General features: G+C 44.5%; 1 protein-coding gene across 1 annotated transcript in view; it reads left to right on the top strand.

Moving 5' to 3' along the window:
- NFATC3 (nuclear factor of activated T-cells 3) overlaps nt 1-23,804 on the top strand; it is a 152,609-nt gene that overhangs the window by 23,842 nt on the left and 104,963 nt on the right. The window contains exon 3 of the mRNA XM_019535415.1: nt 5,571-6,699. Within this exon, the coding sequence (XP_019390960.1) occupies nt 5,571-6,699 (1,129 nt within the window). The remainder of the gene's footprint in view (nt 1-5,570; nt 6,700-23,804) is intronic.

The raw sequence follows: 23,804 nt of genomic DNA, 5'->3' as shown, positions 1-23,804 counted from the left end.
CTCTCTGGTGCCAGGAGACCCCATGCTACTGTGGAGCTCCTATGAGGCCTCCTCCACCCCTAATAGCCTCGCCTGGTCCTCCAGTCAAAACAGTAAACATAAAACATAAAGCCCCTGGGCTACAACATAAAAACTAAACTGTCCGGTCAAGCAAAAATCTACTCCCTACTAGAGAGTGAGGGAGTGGGGGGGGAAGGAGGGCTCCCCAACCTCAGCAGTGACCGGGGCATGCTCTCACTGCCAGAGTCCTCCCCTCTGTCTGTCTAAGCTGAGTCCCTACTCCCACAGCTGCTGGAGAAGGACTGGCGTCCTGCCTGGGCTTAAGAAGAGATAAGCCTTGCCCCTTCCTGATCAGCTGGTTTTACCAGTTGCCCTGGCAACCAGCACCTGTGCAGCCCTGGTGACTGGCAGCTGAGCCTCCCCCTTTCTGCCACTAGGGGTCTCCCCAGAGCAGTTTCCGCTCTCAGGCGCGGGGCACCTGAGTGCACTGCGACAGGGCCCCAGACAAGTCCCAGCCTACCCAGAGGTGAGTGGGGGTCCATGGTGGGAGGGACATAGCCCAGCTTCAGGGAGGCAGCTGAGTGGAGCCAAGGAGGGTCACAGCCCCTCCCCTCCCCCCCAGGGAGCCATGCGAACAGGATGCACAAACAGGCACACTTCTGGGCCAGGAGCACTAGTTAGCATGGAAGTTTGTGCAGGAGGGTGAGTGGGAGGGCCCAAGGCCCTGCAAGTAAGCCCCAAGGGATGGTAGTCACAGCAGTAGCCAGACTACCAGCTGCACAATGCAGATGGCCATATGCCACACCCTGAGGGTCCCCTCAGTCTGAGACCTCCCCCTCTGGCACTTCTGAGGCCTCCACACAGGTGGTACCCTTGGTTCCAGCCTCCACGCAGATGGAGCCTCTGGCTCTCGGCTTCGAAGGCTGCCAGGCGTTATTCTAGTGTCATTGTGAAGGTTTCATCTCCCACAATCATAGCCCATTCTTTGGTGAGAGGCAGCGGTTGGCTGGGAAGAGATGGCTTTCACCTCACTTCACTGAGGAGGAAGCTTTTCTCAGCCAGAATGGCTGACCTGCTTGACTGGGCTTTAAACTAAGCCTGCTGGAGGATGGATGGACAGCCACCAAAGCAAGTCCACTAGGCAATACCTACAAAACAAATAGGTTAGGGCATCCAAAGGATTCCACTCCTACCCCAGCCCTGGAAGGGTGTCCTCCTGGGAATGTGAGGAAGCCTAGGGCTCCCAATGAGATGCTTACGTGTCTGTACACAAATGCAAGGAGCTTGGGAAACAAACACAAGAGGAACTGGTCTTCCTACTAAACAAGAAAGACTATGATCTCGGAGTAATGGAGCCCTGGTGGGACTCCAGCTATGACTGGGCCACAGGTATAGATGGCTATACCTTGTGTAGGAGAGATCATGCAGATAAAAAGGGTGGGGGAGTAGCTGTATGTCAAAGATAGCTACACATCTCTGCAAGCTGACATTGGCACCCAGGGAAGGCAACTAGAGACCCTGTGGGTTAAAATATATGGGGAATGTGGCATGGGACACAATGGTATGAGTCTACTATAAAACCCCTAACCAGGAATGAGAGAGTGACCAGGAATTCTCCAGGGAACTGGCTGAGGCTACACGCTCTCGGTGCATGGTTGTCATGGGAGACTTCAAGCACCCAGATATCTTGTGGGAAGAGCACTTGGCCAAATCCAAATGGTCTCAAAGCTTCCTCGCATGCGTGGATGAACTCTACCTGATCCAAGAAATCTATGGACCCACCAGAGGTAAAGCGCTGCTGGACCTGGTACTGGCTAAAGGGGATGACCTTGTCAGCAACCTAAAGATCGAAGGAAAGCTAGGAGATGGTGACCACAAGCTGATCATGTTTACTATCCATTGCAAAGCTGGCAAATCAGTCAGCAATGCAGAAGTCCTTGACTTTAGGAAAGCTGACTTTGGTAAGCTCCGGAGGCTTGTTGTCAAGGCTGTAAGGGACCAAGACTCGGCAGGGAGAGGAATCCAAGAGGAGTGGTTACTTCTTAAGGGAGCAATCCTGGAGGCACAAGGATGTCCATCCCACCTTGGAGGAAAGGTAGCAAAAGGCACAGCAAACCCCTTGACTCGGCAGGGAACCCATGGACCTCCTATGCCTCAAAATAGAGGCTTATAAAGGATGGAAGATAGGAATTGCCACAAAGGAGAATTATTCTGCACTGGTCCATACCTGTAGGGAGCAAACCAGGAAAGCCAAGGCTGCCACTGAATTCCACCTGGCTACACATATCAAGGATGATAAAAAGTCCTTTTTTAGATATGTGGGGATTCGGAAGAAAAGCAAAGGTAACATTGGACCCCTGCTAAACCAAACGGAACTGATACCCAGGAAAAAGCTAACCTGCTTAATGGATACTTTGCGTCGGTTTTTCATCAACCCAAAGGGTCTGCCCTGCCTAGCAAGATGCAGGACAAACAGGGTAAGGGTGAAATTATACCCAGCATCAGTGTAGATCTTGTAAAGGAATACATTGAGAGGCTGGACACCTTCAAGTCACCGGGTCCTGACAGATTGCACCCCAGAGTATTTAAGGAGCTGGCAGGAGTCATAGTCTAGCCACTGGCAAAGATTTTCAAAAACTCCTGGCACTCAGGTGAAGTACCAGAAGATTGGAAGAAGGCCAATGTGGTGCCCATCTTCCAGAAAGAGAGCAAAGTAGATCCAGGGAACTACAAGTCAATCAGCTTGACCTCAATCCCTGGTAAGATTCTGGAAAAATCATCTAAGAGTCCATTCTTGACAAGCTGGCTGATGGCAACATCCTGAGGGGACAGCCAGCATGGGTTTGTTGTGGGTAGGTCTTGCCTGACCAATCTCATCTCCTTCTATGACCAGATGACATATGACCTGGACAAGGGAGAAGAGATTGATGCCATGTATCTGGATTTCAAAAAAGGCTTTCATCTTGTGTCCCATAATCTCCTCTTGGAAAAATTGGCCAGCTGTGGTCTTGGCTACATCACAGTTTGATGGCTGGAGAATTGGCTCCAAGGCCGGACTCGAGAGTCAGAATGGATACAGGTGTCAGGAATGGATTGGTCAAGTTTGCCGATGACACCAAACTTTGGGGTTGAGTGTCCACACCGGAGGATAGGCTGGTGATCCAGGCTGGCTTGGATAGGCTGAAAAGGTGGGCAGATAGAAACCTGATGACTTTCAATACCAACAAATGTAGGGTATTCCACCTGGGGGTGGGGAAACTGCAGCATTCTTATAGGTTTGGTAGTGCTATGCTCACTAGCACCAAGGCTGAAAGGGACTTGGGGGTCATGACTGACCACAAGATGAACATGAGCCACCATTCGTAGCTGGTAAAGCAAACCAAACTCTGGCTTGCATCCAATAAATGCTTCTCAAGTAAATCTCAGGATGTCATCCTCCCACTCCAATTCTGGGCTCTACAATTCAGGAAAGATGAGGAGAAGCTTGAGAGAGTCCAGAGGAGTCTCATGATCAGAGGGCAAGAGAATAGGCCATATGAAGAGAGGCTGAGAGCCATGGGACTCTTCAGTCTGGAAAAGTGAAGGCTCAGGGGGGACCTGGTGGTGGCCTATAAGTACATCATGTGTGTGCATCAGGATCTTGGGGAACATCTGTTCACCAGAGTACCTCAAGGGATGAAAAGGACCAACAGTCACAAACTTCTCCAAGACCGTTTTAGGCTGGACATAAGGGAAAAACTTCTTTACTCTTCGAGCTCGCAGGGCCTGGAATAGGCTCCCTCCCAAGGTTGTCCAGGCACCTACTCTGGACTCTTAAGAAGTGTTTGGACATTTATCTTGCTGGGATCCTTTGACCCTAGCTGACTTCCTGCCCTTGGGACAGGGGGCTGGACTCTGATCTCCTGAGGTCCCTTCCAGCCCTGATGTCTATGAAAAGGTGAGAAGTATAGGCTATGGAAAAAAGTCTGTTTGTTTAAAGAAAACAAAATATTTTCAACACCTATTACCAAGGTACTTGGATACTTTACAACATTATTGCTAAAGACATTCTGATATTTGGAGATGTACAGTTTTAGTAGAATCCTGTTTGCAGCCAATTATTGTCATAGCTTAGTGAATACTGTCTCTGCAAGGCACACAGTTAAAGCATACTAGTTATGGCAACTAACCTTGTTTTGCTTATCTTTAGGGGCTAGGTTGGTACACATTTCTTTAACCAGTTCCAGACATGTTTTGTTTTTGTGTTTTTTTTTTTTTTTTTAGTCTAGACAAGAGCTCTGTATTTATGTACTCAACTGATTCCTTTCCATCCCAAACGTTGGTGGGGAGTGGGATGGGATATTGTTGCTATTGTTCTCATTCTTTTTGTAAGGATTGTCCCAGAATGCAGAAATACAAACCACAGAGCTGTTGTGTGGCCCACAGTTGACTGTGAACAGGCATTGATGCTTGTTTTTGTAGCTCCTGGCCAGCATCAAGTAAGAGGGAGGGAATTGGGTGACTGAATTGTAGTCAGTTTTCTGCTCCAGGCTTCACTCCCCTCCCCCACCTTTGCCTTAATCAGGGTTTAAAGTTGAAACATGCATCAGGGTGAACCCTGAATTAGGTTCTGAGGGACGTATCCCTCTAGTAGTCTTTCTTAATGGTTGTTCTTATGTGTACCCCTGCACTGATGAAACAATAGCTAGTAAGTAACTGCTCTGCTGGTAATAAAGCAAGTGCCATATCTTGTAGTTCCTTTCTGTCGTGCTCTTGAAGTTGGTGCTTTGCCATCACAGGAGTTGCTCCCTGTGGTTCTACAGCTAAAGGCTCTCAGTTTTCAGGGCTTGCAGTCTACAGCTTTTTCTGGAATAGGATTGCTTAGGATACCTCAGCTTTAAGTAAAAAAGCCAAATGTGCTGACCAGTTGCACCATAAATACCATTGTTGCACATGCCACTCAGAACTGAATGTGGACCTATTTATAATCTGAATAAAGGTTTGAATAGTGAATATTTTTTGTTTCTAATCCAATTTTAAAGGAAGTAAATGCTGTTAAGCATTTTAACTATTAAGTAAATGACAAGCCGGACTACAGCAAAGTACAGTCTTTGCACATATCTACAAGGAAATGGTATTTATTGAGGATGCATGAAATTTCATATCAATCAGAAGAAATTTCTATGTCTTCTGTATAATGTAGAAAATACGTTTACACTAACTTTTAACTTAAAACATGAAATCTAAATACTTTTAATGGTATTTCCTACACATTGAAATAACAATATATTATGGAATCTGATGAAAATAAGCAATGGGTAAAAGATGGTGTGGTATTGGACAAAAATTCCTAAAATGTTTTCTCATGAAAGTATACATGTATTTAAATGTAGAAGTTTAAAACTCTGAAAGAGATATGGATGAGAGATGCTTTCCATGATACAGCTCTTTATTTTGTAGTCACTTCCCTAGGGAAACTGTGGCATTCAGCATGTGGAAAATCACAAAGACCTGCTAGGGTATCAGTCTTATTGAGTAAAGAGACTCTACATAATAAGTATTACACTCTGACTCTTTGTTTCCTTTTCCAGATCTCGAACCAGAGGACTGTGCATCCATATACATCTTTAATGTAGACCAGCCATCATCATCTGTAAATCAGCCAATTTGTATCCCTCACCATGGATTGCAACCACACACCTCTCCTCTGTCCCCACCTGCCAGATTACAAGGTCATAAAAACTATGAAGGGACTTGTGAGGTACCGGAATCCAAATACAGCCCACTAGGTGGACCCAAACCATTTGAGTGCCCTAGTATTCAAATTACATCAATTTCTCCTAATTGTCATCAAGGAATTGAAGCCAGTGAGGATGACTTGCACACAAATGGCACAGAAAATGAATATATGGAAAGGCCTTCAAGGGACCACCTATATCTTCCTCTTGAGCCATCATACAGGGAATCATCCCTTAGTCCAAGCCCTGCCAGCAGCATTTCCTCCAGGAGCTGGTTCTCAGATGCTTCCTCTTGTGAATCCATTTCTCATGTTTATGATGATGTAGACTCTGAGCTTAACGAAGCTGCTGCTAGATTTACCCTTGGATCGCCTTTGGCATCTCCTGGTGGTTCTCCAAGAGGTCCAGGGGATGACACTTGGCAACAGCCTTATGGATTTGGGCATGCCTTATCACCTAGACAGTCTCCTTGTCATTCTCCTAGAACTAGTATTACAGATGAAAACTGGCTAAGCCCAAGACCACCATCAAGGCCCTCTTCAAGACCTACATCCCCCTGTGGGAAGCGACGACACTCCAGTGCCGAGATTTGTTATGCTGGTTCTCTGTCTCCCCATCATTCTCCAACTCCATCACCTGGCCACTCTCCCAGGGGAAGTATAACAGAAGATACGTGGCTAAATACTTCTCTTCATAGTATACAAGGTCTTAATTCTGGCCTGTCACCATTTCAGTGTTGTACAGAAACTGACATCCCTCTTAAAACAAGAAAGACCTCTGAGGATCAAGCTGCCACTTTATCAGGAAAAATAGATCTCTGTTCTGAAGAACAGGGTAGTTTATCACCATCCCTTGAAACTGCAGATGATTGCTCAGGATCACAACACACATTAAAAAAGGACTTGCCTACTGACCAATTTCTTTCTGTTCCTTCCCACTTTACTTGGAACAAACCAAAGCCTGGCCATACTCCTATTTTTCGGTAAGTTTAAGAACTTAGAAGCCCCTGTCAGATGTCTTGTGTGGCTATTTAGTGTATTTTATTCTAATGGTATGTTATGAGCTTTGTGAATGTCTGAAAACTGGATTCTGGTTGTAGAAATGTAGTAGAGCCAACAGATCTGCTTCCTTATTAAAGTGCTCCAGCCACACTAAAAATTGGGGCATTTGAAGCTAAGTGTGATGCTAGTGGGCAGGCTGTTCCAGCAGAGAACCCAGTGGAACTTCAGTATGAATGCAGTAATGACAGGAGTGAAAATGTATAAAAGGCAGGTTTTCCATAGCAAAGAATCTTGCTTCTTTCCTGCAGTGCCTATTGTGCTTTGGTGTTGTAAATCCCTACGAACAGTAAAGCATTAAACTTGGCTAAAAAAATGTGATCATATGGGAATATGCCTTTTTCGTAGAGCAGTTAAATTACCCCATTGAGTCTTCACTTTTTCAGTCCTGCCTTGTTTGCTAAAATAAAATCTTGTAAAGAAAGCTAATCTGACTACTGCAGTGCTTTGAAATCTTGTACCCTCAAATGCCTGAGCATGGTTGCCTTTACAGCTTTTTCCCCTTATACCTTTCTCTTTATTTTTAAGTGGGTTTTTTTTTTGTTTTTTTTTTTTAAGCTTTTGGCTGTTTTCCCTTACTCCACTCATTGAGCTACATGCTACATAGAATGGTGAGGGGCAAATCCACTGATTCTTCAGAGCAGAGCTTGGTCTCCAGCACTCCTTTTATCTAAGGAAAAAACTGATAAGTAGGATGGATACTGTCTGAGCATGTAACTCTTGCAACTCCTTGGAAGCAGTAAGGAAAAATTAGTTGTTCAAGGAGCTGTCCCCCATTGGAGCTGCAGGTAAATATTGTGTAGGGCCAGACATGGATGGGTGTCTAGAATTCAGCAGTTTTTTTGTCACCTCCAGAAGGTTCAGCTTCAGGAGAGGAAGCAGCTGTATACTTAGCAAGGTTTTTGGTGCCTTCTTTGTTTAGTACCAGTTTAAAATCTAGCTTTCTCCTGAGAGCAGCTCCAATTCCTTTCTGAATTCATTCTTTCACACTGGGGAATTGAGTCATTGCATCATCTTAGATATGGAAGACCTCTCCTTCTGAGCCTGTTAAGCAAACAGAACTGTTTTGGGAGCAGAAGTTTCTTTTGTTTTGTTGGCCTTTGTCTAAGGAAACAGTCTGAAGATTTAAGGGAGACAAATGTATGAAGACTAGGAGAGAGAGAGAGAGAGTTTTTAAAGACTTTCCGTAATTGGTCATGTGAGGCAGGGTCTAGCATTCAAGTAGATTATAGCTTTCTGTCTAATGTAACTGGAAGTGACTTTTCAAAATTAACTACAAAAACCTAGGAAATATTTTCAGCCTCAGCAGGTGCAACTTTGCAAATCATAACATTTGAGAACCCTGCCTTGGAATAAAATTTAGGGAATCTCTAACAATTTCTCCACACATACATGCAGCTGAGCAATGTGGGTGTTGGCAGCAACTTAAATTGATGTATGTGAAGAATCTCTGTTGCCTGGATTCTTAAATAGAAAAAAGAACCTTTTATAAGCAGGATTTGTGTGGAGGTAGGACACTAATGCTGGAGGAAGAGGTGTCTAATGTAACAGGGTTGGGAGAGTCAGTCAGGGTACCTGTGGAAGCAGGGCCTTTCAGTGTTGGGAAGGTTCAGAGGTGCAAGGGTTCAGAAGAGCAAGGATGGAACCGTGAGAAGGAGATTTCTGGGTGCATACAGGTTACATCGTGATTGGCCAGAAGAATGGGGTCCTATAGAGAAATATGGAGGAAGGGGAGGATGGATCTATGGGGCAGTAACAGATGCTCATTTGAAGGGAAAGCTTCATATGGAGAGTGGGTGTGGGGAAGCTTTGTAGTGAGTTCTTGGAATAGAGGGACATAAGAGAGGGAGTAACTGATGGAGTAACAGAGGAAAACAAGGAGCCAGATGAAACACCTTATAGCAGGTGTGCTCAGACTTGTGCCTGTGAGTCGCATGCAGCCTACAAAGCCTTGGAATCTGGCCTCTGGGGCTCCCCATGGGTCAGGAAATTTTGGCATGGAAGAGCGGCAGCAGTTAATATTGCCTCCTCTACCTGCTGCCAGAATCTCAAGCCCTGAGCAGTGGGTCGGAGCTGAGCCATGACTACTTTTCCTCCATGGGGCTGGGCCACTCCCTCTTCCCTGCCAGGTTGGGGCTGGGCCATGCCCCCTTCCTTATGCTGGGGAGGAGGAGGGGGAGCAGACAGATGGCTGGGCTATGCTCCCATTCTCTCCACCCTGCCTGGTTGGAGTCAAGCCATGCCCTCTTCTCTGCCCAGTTGGATTGGGCCAGGCTGCACCCCGCCTACCTGCTCCCCTCCACATGGCAGGGGCCCTGCAGCACCCACTCTGGGTGCCACATTGAGTCCACTAGGCAAATCTGGTCCATGGAGGGCCTGGGCACTGTCTATCTGGCCCACTAGCCAAAAAGGTTCAGCGCCATTTCCATACTTTTTTAAGTTAAAGCAAAAAACCCATAAAGTAGAATTAGGGTGTTGACACACTACATGCTTATAGTGTTGCAACTGACTTATAACACTGGCACAGATAAAGAACAGACAGATGATATAACAACTTACAGTAACAGTACTCAGTCCAATGCAGAATAATCCTGAAAGAATTTGGGGTAAAACTGCACCTGTGAAACTTGCCCTAGCATCATGTCTGTAGTTTACTTCAGGGTAGCAGTTTACTCCTTGCAAATAGCATGTTCTGTACCCAGACACAAGATAGGAGCTACTAATAGTTGCCTACAGTGTACTCCCCTGGGATAGTGTAAGCCATAAGTTAAGTGCCTAGGCTCTTTATAGACTACTAATGAAATTTGTTTCATAGAACAGGTGTGCCCAATAGAAGCACTCCCACAGAACATTATTGAGGTGAAATGACTGGCTTCTCATACTACTTCTGTCTTGTGCTAGTTTTTCATTAGCACATCCTTTCAAATCCTATTGTAGATGCATCTGTTCATTTAAAAATGAAACCATACCCAAGTCCCCAAAATTTGTGCGTGTGGGGGTGGGGGAGTTGTGCTCACATCAGATCATTGATGGGTACTTATGCAATAAAGAGACTTCCCTTTTCAGAATACTTTAGGTTTCTATATTAAACCTCTGAGACACTTGAGCCATCAAGGAAAATTGTCATAAATATAAGTGATGAACGAACACAGATCTCCTCCACTCCCTTACCTCCACTTTTATTGGTGGTGGAATTGTTTCTGGTTGTATTTTTTCATGTACGTGTCTATGACTGACTGAGAACAACTTTGGCAACTTAAGGGTCTGAAGTCTTCTGAGGTTGTGAACATCTGGGAAATTTGCTGATACTGATATTTGATTTGTCTATCTGCTCTGCAGGCAATCTTAATTTTGAGCACATTCTCCAATGAGGCCAAGTAAGTCATAACTTTGAAAAACAGTAATTCTGGAAAGTGTTAATCACTGCTTTCAAATGAGTCTTTGATCTATAGATTAGTGACAGACAAAATGAAAGGAGCAATTATGTTCCCCTTTGTAGTGGCAGCTGAAAAAAACAGAAGCTGCCAACCATGGCACCAGGCCACAAGACAAGAACATGGGGAATAGAAGTAGTTTCCCTGGCAATGACAGCAAATGCATGGGCAAGGGCCTTGACTATGGCCGTCTGTAGATAGAGATCTAAAAGCAGAGAAAGCAGTTTGAACATAGACTTGGAAGAAGGCAGCAAGACTCTCTGGCTGTACTTTTCAGAAGGGTAGACCAATTTTAGGAGCTAGGAAACTTCTATTTCTGTAATATTCAGGGAAACAGGACTTTGTCCACAGTTTTCTTCAAACAGGATGGCACCAAAGAAATATCACAGTTGTTTTTTGTTTGTTTTTGCTTAACAGACTGGCAAGATCTCAAATGTAGGTTATTTGGGCAAAGAGGAACAATGCTTTAAGTGGTCCTCTGATTAGGAGGGACTTCAGCATTCAACCTCCCAGGCATACTTCTGGTTCTCTAGAATTAAATTTTAATTTTTTCACTAGAAAAAACAATGTATGAATTTCATCATTTTAATGTCTGGTTTGCCAGTAAAAGTAATTAAACATTTTCCTTCTGTCCCATATTTTATGAGATTTGAAGTGATGCTTCCATTATGTATGTGACTTTTGTTCTCTTCCCCCCTCCCCATCCCCCAAATAAATATTTCAGTTTACTTTTATCCATTATGACTTCACTGCATGATCAGCTAGGGAGTTGATAAATAAAAGGAGGTGAAACTTCCACTTCAGAACAAGCTATTATTTATGTGTGAAATCTCCAGCAACTATACTTAAGAAGGACATAGTTGCAGCTATTATGAAGGTTGGGGTTTTTTTTTTTAATATTGTTAGAGTCTGTTTGTACTATAGTGTCCTTCCAGAAACCGTCTCTTTTTTTTTAATGAAAAGTCTAATAAAATTGTACTAAATGAGCTCCTGGGCTCTATGTTACACATTAAGATAATAAGTAGCAACATTTAGGATAAATTAAAATCCAGGTTAACTATGCTGGAGATAGTTCACATTGGGATTTGTATAGTCAGTTACCCCCTTCACAAAACAGGAATGGTAATCAAAACAGTGGCAGCTCTTCATATGGCTAGGGACAGACATTCAAAAAGAGTTGAGCCTGAATTTAACCTGGCTAAACTAAATCAGTTTTGTATGGACAGACATCCTAGAAATGCAGGCACATGCCTGCGTTTCTCAGGCTAGAAGCTGGGGGGGCACTAGAGCAGTCTTCCCTTCCCTTCCACAGCATGGAGCTGAAGGGGGTGTGGCCAAGCTCTGGGAGGATGCTGTGATTAGCCCAGCAGGGAATTGATAACAGTATTTTATCACCCCTAACTCAGTGTTTATGACACCATTAAGAAAACAACAGAGGGACATTACCAGCTACTTCTTGATTCTATCTGTTGGTTCAGCACAGACTATGGCCAGCGTGTGATCTTCTAGCTAATACACAGATACCTCAGCAAGGCAGAGGTGAGGGGGGAATACCTCCTTAGCAGGGAGTGATGAGGGGAGGGGGAAGCAGCCCACAGTCTCTGGAGTTCCAGCCCAGAGAGCATGTGAGGATGGTTTATCTTAAACCAGCAGCGAGGGGTCTGAGACAGACATTGCATGAACTGGTTTCATAGTTTCATAGTTTCTAGGGTCGGAAGGGACCTTCATAGATTTCATAGACATTAGGGCTGGAAGGGACCTCGGGAGATCGAGTCCAGCCCCCTGCCCAAAGGGCAGGAAGTCAGCTGGGGTCATAGGATCCCAGCAAGATAAGCATCCAATTTGCTCATCCTGAGCAGGTCATCGAGTCCGACCCCCTGCCATGGCAGGAAAAAGTACTGGGGTCAAACAACCGCAGCAAGGTATACCTCTAGCCTCCTCTTAAAGACCCCCAGGTAGGAGAAGGCACCACTTTGCTTGGAAATTGGTTCCAGATCCTAGCCACCGTGACCGTGAAGTAGCGCCTCCTGATATCTAGCCTAAATCTACCCTCTGCCAGCTTGTGACCATTATTCCTGGTCACTCCTGGTAGTGCTTGGGGAACAGGGACTTCCGCAATGCCTGCTGGTCCCCTCTGACTAGTTTGTAACAGGCCACTAGGCCAACCCTTAGCCTGTTTGGACCTGCTTGAGAAGCATCTGTGGATGCATGACAAGGTGCGGTTGGCTTTCCTGACTGCATCCCTACACTGCTGGCCCATGTTCATCTTGGCATCTATGATGACTCCAAGATCCTTTTCTGCCTCTGTAATGACAAGAAGGGAGTTCCCCAGCCTGTAGGTATGGTACTGATTGTTCCTCCCCAGGTGCATGACCTTGCACTTGTTGGTGTTGAATCCCATCCTATTCTCATCCGCCCACCCCTGTAGATGTTGTCAGGGGATGGCTTTTTTCACAGAAGTCTTCTGTGTTAGTTAACTTGGATCTGCCAGATATTCATTTTGCCCCATCTCTGATGCTAACCTTCTTTTCTGCTTGTAAAAGAAGCTTATTAGGAGAAAGTTACATATGGCATGTAAGTGTAGTTTTTTAAGCATGTAGGTGGTTTAATGTAAGAAGTTAGTCCCCACAAGGCTAAATCCAAGGTCCATCTCTCACTACCAGTCTAGTGGAAAGATTGCGTGACAGGGTAGATAAAACCAATAAAAGTACAAAAAAGAATCAACTTTTTAAAAAAATCTGTTTTAATCCCTTTGATTCAAATTTGATTAATTTGTGGGGGCTTTTAAAATGTCAAACTTCTTAAAAGATATAAATGAATATCCAACTTCACATTTTAAACTGAAATGTAGCATTAGAATATTTTATTCCAGGACAAGTTTTAAAGAAAGTTATACCAGTGAAGTTGTGGTTGTAAATAGGTAAGCACCTAGAACCAGACTTTGAACTGATTAAATTGGCTTTTGGCAGCCATACTTACTTTTTGCAGTTACAGATTAATTATTACTTGTATTTCAGTCTATTCAACTAGTTCAGTTCAATTACCATTTTATTCAGAGTTGATAAACTATATTCTGTATGGAAAAAGCAGGAAAACTTGGTTTCTCTTCTAGTCTATGAATAAAAATAGCATGACAGGAAGTCATCCGAAAATTTTGAAGGCTATGATGACCAGAAGTAAGCAGCTTTGATTCTCAGTGTCTTTGATGCCTTTTATTTTCCTGGACTTTAAGGTAGCTTATATAATAAAGGAAGTTTTTAAAATACTGTTGATGCATGTAATCCATATTTGTTTAAATTCGAATAGGGCTTGGAGAAAAAAACCAAAAATGTCATCTAGTAAAGATGGCCCTTTAACTATGTTCCAGTATAATAGAACAGGGCTGTCCAACTTTTGAGTGGCTGGGGGCTGTATACACTGTGCCAACCTGACACACTCACACTCACACTCCACACTCACACTCACACCCTCTCTCTCTCTCTCTCTCTTCACTGCACCATGTGGGCACCTGGCTATGCACTCCATACCCTAACCGGACTTGCAGGAGGGAGGGGGAAAATACATCTATTTTAATTTTGTGTGTCAGGCCAAATTAACCAGAACAGTTCCAAATTCATACAAGTCTGTGTGGCGCTACCAACAGCCAGTATCCTACTTCCCAGACTCTTCAGCCTGGGGCTTCAGGTACTCCCAATCCATGACAGACATCTGACGTGCAAGCCTAAAGGTCTTAGAGTTCAGATGCCCCCTAGTCTTGCTTTCCCCTAGCCAAAAGGCCCAAGGAGCAAGCCAGAGGGAGAGCCTGAGAACAGTCCACCATCACTATAAATTATGGAGCCTTAAGCCTCCCTTTGGGAGGCTATAGTAAACTCTTGCAGGGGTGTCTACCTACAGTGCAATGGACAGGTCTCTACCCTCAACTACACAAAGTCATTCAAGGCTGAGAAGGGGATCTCCCCTGCCAGGTACATAAATCCACCTGGGCTGAAACTATCATCGTGGTAAACTACAACTACTTAAGTGATCATAAGTATAGTATTGTCTCCTGGCTAGTGCAAACTAGCTGTCATGATTAAATTAACTTCCTGATGGTTACAGTAATAGGTTACACTGGGCACGTTTTCATATGCTGTTAATGTGGCTGAATAAACTCTGGCAGTTTGTACCGGAGATTATTGCTCCTGGGTGCCGCATTTACATGTACACCCAGGACTATAGCAATGTACACCCAGGACTATAGCATATTGAGCTGGGGCGGAGCAGACATGGCTGGCAGGGAGTCCCAGGGCTCCTCTGACCCACCTCAATACAATGCAGCGTAGGGGTTGGCTGAGCCACGGGAGTGCTTCATTGTGGGGCTAGCTGGCAGGCAGCCCCTGCACTGAAGCACCTTCCTGCCCCAGCCATCCCCATCGGCATCTACACCTGTGTTTGAAGTAAAGTAAATAATTGCCATAAGATAGTACTTGTCAGGCAGTACTATCCTATGGTGGAATTAATTAGTTTATTCCATACTAATAGTATCTTGCGTGTAGATGGTAATGCTTTACTGCAGAGCTAATTAGCTCTTTAGTAAATGTCTCAGACATGCCTACTGAGTATCTCTTGTGACTATCATCTGTAGTACCTTCATTTTTAGCACTGGTAGGCACTTTTTCAGGTTAGCAGTGGGTACAGCTAGCTACTTTCTTGTCTCTGTACAGCTGAACCATTTGCACTCACTGTGCACTTTAGAATTCTTGCTTCTTCCTAGGTGAGATGTCATGATCTCCTTAGTCCCCTTTATAGCCATCCTATACTTAGATTTACAGTCTCAGCCCTTCTTGACCCACCCTCCAATCGGAAGTCTCGTATAGGACCTACCTAGAAGTTCTCAGTCTTTGGGTTCCCAACAGATAACCTCCCTGCTTCTTATGCACAGCAGAGACTGGTTATCTTCCCATTTTTACTTTAGAGCCGGGGAAGGATGCAGAGCCCAGGGGTAGGGCCATGTATAACTACACAATTGTACCCTACAGAAGGAGTGTGCAGCATGCAACCAACCAGGGCAATCTCCATGGTCCACCCTGATTCTTTAGTAAATCGCCTTATTAAAGGACAAAGTATGTGCCCAGCATTGGAACCAAATGGTTTCATAATTTTACCCTGTGCAGGTCTTCCATCTTCCTGGAAAGGCTTTGAACAGGTGCCCTAGTTTTCCTGCATTTGAAGTAACTGGGCTGTTTACCACAAAATCACTGAGAACCACTGTTTTAGTAGTTGTACCACCTACTCCAAACGTTCCCATGCCTGAAGTTATCTTTACCTTGTCATTAGGCTGATTTTCAGTACTTTTCCTTTACAGAGGTGCTGACAGTGTTTGCTGGGCTTTCCAGTGGGGAGCTCAGAGCAAACGTGGATAAATCTCTACTCAGTATCACCCCAAAAAAAAAACAAAACAAACATGTTAACTTGCTGGAGCATGTCTCAGTTGCACAGCAACAGCTTACCTGGTATAATCCAGGTTTGATGCCATGTCACGAATTCTGATCTAGTTTTAAAAAAAAGTCACTAGTAAGATTATGCTTTGAGTTGTGGGGCACATGGTATCATGTATATTTTTTCACTCCCCAAATCAGACTTCATGTTTATTACATAAGTCTGTTTTGATAAAATATCATACACCTAGGTTTCTTAGCGCATGCTTTCTTCATTGATGGAAACATATAGGCAAGGGCAAAAATATTTGCATCTCTTCCCACATTTAGGCTTGGTGATATGTTTCCATTCAAGGTTGCAGAACCCATTTTACACCATTAGGCTGAAGTTAAACTTCCTCAGCCTGATGAAGGGTTTTTGAACCCGAAAGCTTGCTTAAAAATTGTTTTCCTATTTAAGTTGGTCTAATAAAAGATACCAGATTCATCCAAAGAACCTTGTCTGCCATAATAAGAGGATAAATCATGTTTACATATAAATGTCTTCCTTGTATAGCATTCTTAATTCCTAATCAAAGACAAGTGGACACAGGTAGTAACAGATTAAACTAGTGCAAAGTTTTGTAAAAAAACAGTCAGGGTAGGTAGACAGCCAGACAGTCTTCTCAACAGCAAGAAACAATAGAGCTCTACAAATGATTTGTCAGCCACTAAGTATTTTATAGTGTTGGTCATCTAAATATCATCCTATTGGCGCTTTTCTCACAACTGCCAGTGGTCTGTCAAGAAGTCAGTTATTCCACAGACTTTCTGAAGATGGGTCAGTGGGTCATAGTCTGATAGTAGAGATAAAACTACAGCATATGTTGCTTGCTGGTAAGAGCCAAGTTTTAATATTTGAATGTAAGGGCCTTGAAGCCTATCTACAGACATCTGTGATGCCCAAGAAAGAGCAGGCAAGGTATAACAACATAGCATTGGAATGGCATTAGCAGTTTTGGTTGCATCAACAGCCTCAGCAGATTGTTGATGTTCCAGTGACATTGCCTTCTCTTTGGGATGCAGTATCCCAGGAGGAAGGGATGGCTCTTTGCAGTGTAAATTGGGTGCTTGTTGCTTACCCAATTTAGAGAAGTCTTGCCTCAGGGATGCATTCTGGTAGAAGAGGAAAATGATAATGCCAAATAGAAAAGGTTTATCATTTAGTGTACCTGCAGTATGTTTCACCTTTCTTTAGCACATTTTGTGCTACCTAAAATCATCTGAATTTAGAGTAGCTATATCAATACCAAATCAAATTATTTTCTTACCCAATACTCTACATCAGGGATGGGCAAAATATGACCTGCAGGCCTAATCTGGCCTACCAGGCAATTTCATCCAGCCCATAGACAGGCACCCACCAATGAATAATATCTGGCCTGCTCCCACTACGGCAGAGCCCTATGCTCCCATTCTTCCCTATGGGAGGGCCCCGGCCCTGGCCAATATGCACAGCTTCTGAGCAGGGTTGCTATTACCACAGCTGCAGGCACCCAGGGAACTGCTTGTCTGTCCTGGCCTCCAGTGGCTCCTTCTCCTGCCCCTGCTGCAGCACTCTAGGCAAGCAGGTAGGGAAGCAGCAGTGGGCGTGGGGAAAGCTGCACCAGGGCTGACAGGAGCATGGAGACTACAGTGCAGTGCCAGGACTGGTGGGAGCATGGAGCCTGTGCCAGGGCTGGGGCTGCCAGGAGCATAGGGCCAGGGCAGCGCAGCAGGAGCATGGAGCCTGGGTCAGCAAAGGTGCAGGGCCCAGGCCAGTGGGAGCATAGGGCTTCCTGTGGCTCGTGCAGCTCCCAGGACTTGGCTAAACTCAGATAGGTGTTTGCCTTTTTGCTTGGCATGATTCAGGACAAAGGTGACATTTTTGTTCTAGAAATCCCAGGAAATGGTGAATATGAAGAAAACCTGTGGCTCATCATTAGGGGTCTGCCCAAAGTGAGAAGGCAGCCAGCTGATTTTGCAGGGAAATTGCAGGGCCAGCCGCCATTTTTTGCAGGCTGATCATGATGGGACCTCCCACCCCTCTAACTGGCTGAGAGGCCCTGGTAGCCCCACCCCATGCTGATGATTGGTTGCAAGGGCTGTCCACGTGACCCTGCCCCTTGCTGCCAATTGATGGAAAGGGGTAGGGCTGCACAGCAGGCAATGCTCTCAGCTAATTGGTGGCAAGGGGCAGGGGTGGCAGCCCCCCTTTGCTCTCTGGTGGACTGTGTGGCCAGGACTCAACACCATAACGACTATTGACTTCCTCTGGGGAGCCAACATTTTATTTCAGTAAGGGCTTGTTTTGTGGATTTCTCAGCCATTGCCTGATTTCACAGGCAATGCCAGATTTTGCAGTTTTTGCAAAAGTGCAATTTTGGTAGGTCCCTACTCATGATGTACCATGTCTTTTGTTCAAAGGGAGAACACGTAGACTTGTGTGAGCTATAGGTTAACATCTCTGGCTGAACAGCAGGAAAAGTATATACAGTTAGCTGCAACTTCAAGGTGTTGCTTAAAACTTACTGAGAATTACTGCGACAAAAAGGCACTCGTTCTTTACAGCAGTACTGATATACTTTGTCAGGGATATAGGCAGTCAGGACTTGATCCTAGGTGGTAACAGCTCAGGAAACCAGGAACAGACGGGATCAGGAAAACAAGGTCCAGAATAGATCTAGGAGTCAAGGTATCAGGAGCAGGCAAATCAGGAGGCCAAAGTCTGTAAGGGACTAGGGCATAAGTAGTCACTGTGGGTGGAATTTTAGGTTGGGGCAGGAGAGGGACAGTGGCAGGGATCCAGGCCACTGTCAATAGCCAAGTGGGGCATAGAGTAGGCAACTATAGCTGTATATGACTTGGACGTGGGCAGTCACATAAGTAAGCCATAAGTTGGGAGTTATACAAGGGATTCAGGCTATGGTCTAAAACCAGAAAGAGAGGGGCTGGAACCAGGATGAATTTAGGAAACAGGAACCAGAGCCCAGGAAACCAGGAAAAAAACCAGCAGGACTGGGAAATGAGAAACAGGGCATTAGAATACCCAGGTCTATATAGGAAGGCATCTGTCCTGTTGGATATTCTGGTAGGCACTGAAAGGGTAGCTGCTTAAAAGCAGGAAGTCATGCCCAACAGACATACTGGCCAGCTGGGGACTGACAACCAGGCCAACTCATGGCAGTATGGCTAGCCTGATGCCCTAGGCCATGACATTGTAATTATGCTGCAGTGTCATTTTTCAGACTTCAAGAAATACTTGCTTTTATAGAGACCTTTCTAAAGAATCATCCAACCATTTTGAAACTGTTCCTTTTCTATGAAGTTACCACGGAAGACTTTAGACCTAGTTACCCCTTAATCTGTACTCTGAAAAACACTTCAGATTCTACTGTTTTATTGATAATTCCTGGAAAATTCCCCGCAAAAGAGCAATATTGATCACCCAAAACTTGAACAAACTCAAATGTAAAAAGAAGACCTTTATTAATTTCATGGGCAATTAGTCTGTCTGCATTTGACCTGAAGGAATGTATTATGTAAACTACTGGTTCTCAGCCTTTTTAGACTCAAGAAACGCCTCATTTATACTGAAGACAAAAATGTCAGTTCTTAGTTTTAATTTGTTTCTTGATGAAGAAGAATTGCTCCATTATTTTCCAATTGCAAAGAACTCAGACCACAACAGGTCAGTATGTTTTTGACACTATGGACTCCTCTTTGAAATCTCTTGTTTTGTTTTGCGAATCATGTCATGTTTTCACACCCAACAGCATGAACATTGCACAGCATCCCATTAATCTCAAAGGGTGCAACAAAACTCTGGTTGAGAATCACTGATGTAAAACAATTGAGACTCCTACAGAAAAACACCTAACAGTTACCTGTTAGTGCAACTACTGTAGAATTGTTTCTAGATTCCCAGTGGCCCTTTATAAAATACACATGGCAGGGGCATTTGCTTAGAGCTTTATGCCTGCCCCCTCACCCTGTGCCCTCCCCCACCCCCCAACTCTGAGGAATAAGGGGGAGCCAGGCCAAACCCATAAGGCAAGGGTGCTCTGCTTCCCCCCCCATTCCATCCCCCAGCTCTGGCCAGGCCAGACCAATCCAGTCCTACTGCTGCCTCCACCAAGAAGCCTGGCAGGGAGGGGAAGAGGTAACCCCCCTCACTTCATGGGTCCCCCACAGCTACACCAGCTGGGGTACTGGACAGAGCACCAGTCTATCCCTGTAAAGCACAAAAAAAATTAACCCTTGAGGGCACACAAGTTCCCTAAGGTGCCTTCATCTAATATCTCACTTGTCAAGTGTTGTTTTTTTCATGTGATCAGCCATTTTAAAAGCACTCTGCAGCCATGCACATGTGTTATGTCCTGGCTGTAGAGCGCTTTCAGGGACCTGACTGTGAAAAATGTAAGTGCCCTAAGTAACAACTTTTTTTTAAAATTCCTCCAAAAGATCTAAACATCACTATAAAGCTTTTTCATGCTTGTATGGTCTCAGTAGATGGAAGTAACACTTATAAAGGGCAAAGACTGACACTTCAATCCATCTAGTGAATTTTTCTTTTCATAAGCCAGTTTGGCATCTGTCTTTAATATGTAATTGCAGACAGCTAATGCTCTGTGCTTTTTCAGCTTCTTCAGACCCATTGCCTTTAACACTGTTGAGCATTGGAGGCATACTTCCATATATGTAGCATAAAACAACCTATATTCACATTAAAAAAAAGAAAAACTTTATGTCCTCTTTATTCATGGTAGCAAGACACTGAGCACTCCTTTGTGCTGTTAATTCAAGCATCTCCATGTTTGTTTGGTTTTTATTTGGGAATGCCTGCTGGTAACTTGTTAGTATTATTTTTAACCTGCCTAACAGCTAGCAAAAGAAAATTGCTGGCTTTCTTACTGATGATGAAATTATCCAACAATTTGGATTGTAAATTGGGACGGAGGCCGAAATGTTTCCGTTTTATTACTTGTGTCTGAGTCACTATCTTTCAGCTATTAATGAAACTTTTCAAATAAATTTAAAGAGAATAACTTATTGCTCTCCACAATGGTGGAATAAGGTCAACCTGTTCTAACTAGTTATTCAGTTACTTTCATTTAATAAAGTTACAGCAGTCATGCTGTGTTAGCAAAACTCACTCTCTAAAAATATATTTGCAATTTGCTGACAATGAAGATAAGTGTCCGCTTAAGTGATGCAAGCAAAAGAACTTTGGACCTCCTTTTTTTTTTTTAATAAGATATCTTATTGATGTGATGTTCACTACTAATGAACATTTGGGAATTTAGATAAGTTTTTATCTAAATTCTATTTAGAAATTTAAATTTTATTTAGAAATTCTACACTGGAACACATGATTCAACTTCATATTTTGCTCTGATATAACAGAAAGTAGGGTTTACCCAGCAGTGTACTGTATGAAAATCCTGTATGTACATTGGTCTGTGCATTTAGTAGTTAGAACAATAGGAGATGATTTGAGATTGTACGAGTGTTGTTGAAATATGTTTATCACTATAGAACAAACCAATATAGATGAAGCCTGGGGAAAGTATTTCAAACCTGCCATCCACCAGAAGGCAAGCAGAACAAGCAGATGGAACGTTCCTGAAGGAGTGCTTGCAATCTCTACACTCCAGAATTATTCTAGTTAAAGAAACTGAACCATCTCCTTGTCTTCCACAAGAACAAAATAGCCTAATTGGTATTTTGGCTTTCTAGACGTCCTTAGACAAATAACTACCACAGAATTATTTGGATGCAATAGGATTTAATTGCTTTAACAGTGCCCCCTTTTTTGGAAGTGTTGCTCAGCCTTTCAGCCCAGTGGGCCAAATTGGACTCTGCACACCAGGATCAGCCCACAAGCCCCCTTCCTGCGAGTATTGGGCTCCAGGAGTCCCACCACTGTGACACATTCCAACATGTGGGGATTTGGCTCCAGGGAGCCCTGCACCACCACCACATGCCAGGATCAGGCCCTGTGGCTCTGTGTGCTCCCGACCTAGTTTGCAAAGCCTTGGCCTGCAGAGCTCCCCACAGATCCATAAGGAGCCCCACAGACTGGATTATATGACACAGGGGACTGGATCTCACCTACAGGCTGGGGGTTGAACACTCCTGTTTGAAACTATGCCACAATCTTGGCTTGACTGCCTTTTGTTCTAATATGCATTTGGTTGATGCTTTTTTGCTGTTCTAAATAGAGACTAGAGTTGGGAAGAAATACCAAAAGCAATTTAGCACACTTCCACTTCCATCCCATCAAAGACGTGCTGTAAAGTGGGGACAGCTCTCCTAACTGCTTGTTTGAGAAATACCAAGAATAACACTTGCAGAGAAAGCATAAAAAGACCACAGGAGATCTGCTGTTAGAGGATGATGTCACCTATTTACTGTTCTACATCTGGATTTGATGGCAAAGTTATGGTGTAGCCTTCTGGCAGACATTACCCTCAGGACACAGTTAACCTGTTAATTGTACTGAAATAGTAACCCTACCACATCTTCAAGGAATTAATTGTATGACAAAACAGAAAACCAACTGCAAAAATATACCACAAAAGAGGTGTAATATCTTTGTGGCTGGTTTCTGTCACTCCATAAATTGAATGTGTGGTGGGGTAGTGATAAACAAAAGCTGGTTCTAGTCTCCCATGTGATCCTGGGGCTGGGATGGACAATCAGCTCATTGTTGGTCCCAGCCCTGGGACCAAACCTGAGCCAGTTCAAAACAGGAGAGATAGAGAGGACCATGGAACACTAGAAATCTAATCTGCCTGGAAAAGCCCCTCTCATGTTGAGACTATGTACTGACATCCACATCCCTGAGCTCATTACTGGAATTGATAAAACCATTGGAGGTAAGGGGGGAGAAACATGTTGAAGTGCAAGGAATCCTGAATGGGAGCCCTGGTTCCATCTGCCTTTGTGAGCATTTAAATACTAAAGGAATGCAGGGACCCATTGTTTGTGCCAGTCTTATCCTTTGGGTTGAAGGAAACAACCTGGGTTTTTGCTACTTCAGATGGAGAATGATAGAAGAGAAGATTTGTGGTTGTTAATATTTTTGGCTCAGGGTAGAGTGTGAGGTGAAAAATAAAACAGAACAATTTTGATTCAGACTAAACCTAGCATCTGAGCTCAAGTTGTATGGATTTTTTTTTGAAAGGTCAAACCATTTCAAAACAATGCCAGACTTAAAAACAGCATTGTGCAGATGAGACTAGAGTCAAACTGTCAGCTGGGCCTTACTCTACCCCATCGCCCCAACGGTGCTTTATTCCAAAGAGCTTTTAACTAAAAGTTGCACTTTTAAGCAAGTCTGAAAAGTGAAGCCAGTTGTGACAGGGAGCTGTCCAGAGGCCACTCACAATGTCGAGCCACTCACAGTGTTGGCCCACTCACCTGTCTAAAGCAATCCACCCACCTGACTTGCCTTCATACCTTGGTTGTAACAAAATAGTTGTTTCTAGGCGGGAGGCTGTCCATTTAATAGCTGCCCATTTAATGCCCTGAGGGCAAGGGCATACACTGCTCCAACATCCCCTCTACCATGTCCCATGCCTTGCAGATGGCATACAAAATGACTTCCAACTTCCCCAGCTCTATGGCTGGGCTGCACTTGACTTCTGGCTCAAACTTGGCCTCAGGAGTCTATGGACATACCTGGGCCCAGCCTTTGGCTCAAACTTGGCTTCAAGTGTCTGTGGACATGCCTGGGCCACATGCCCCCTCACTGGGGCCTCTGTTCCACCCCCTCATTGGGGCTTTACACCCATTGGGCCTCTGGTGTCCATCGACGAACCAGGACTTCACTTTCAGCCTCCCACTAGGCCTCATTCTTATCCAGGCCGCCCACTACACATTTAGGTGTTGGGCCTTAGGCCCTCTTGGCCCTGTGTTCTCGCCCAAGCCTGGTACTTTCCTTCCCTAGCCTTTCCCCTCCATAGGGTCACCCATAAGGCGGGGGGGGCTGAGGCTTTCCAGCACCCCATGCTTGCCTTTCACTAGTGAGGGACAGGTGTGGCATTTCCTGTAGACTGCCCCAGCACACCATCCAACCCCAGCAGGGTGAAGTTTTAGGTCATGCACCAGGACCGCTACAGGCCTACCTGCCTTGATCTTACTCCTCCCTCACTG

Source organism: Crocodylus porosus, unplaced genomic scaffold (assembly GCF_001723895.1).
Source record: "Crocodylus porosus isolate Cpor-Errol unplaced genomic scaffold, CroPor_comp1, whole genome shotgun sequence".
Taxonomy (NCBI): domain Eukaryota; kingdom Metazoa; phylum Chordata; order Crocodylia; family Crocodylidae; genus Crocodylus; species Crocodylus porosus.
Note: the sequence above shows the minus strand (reverse complement) of the source record. Positions and strands in the feature narration are given on the sequence as shown.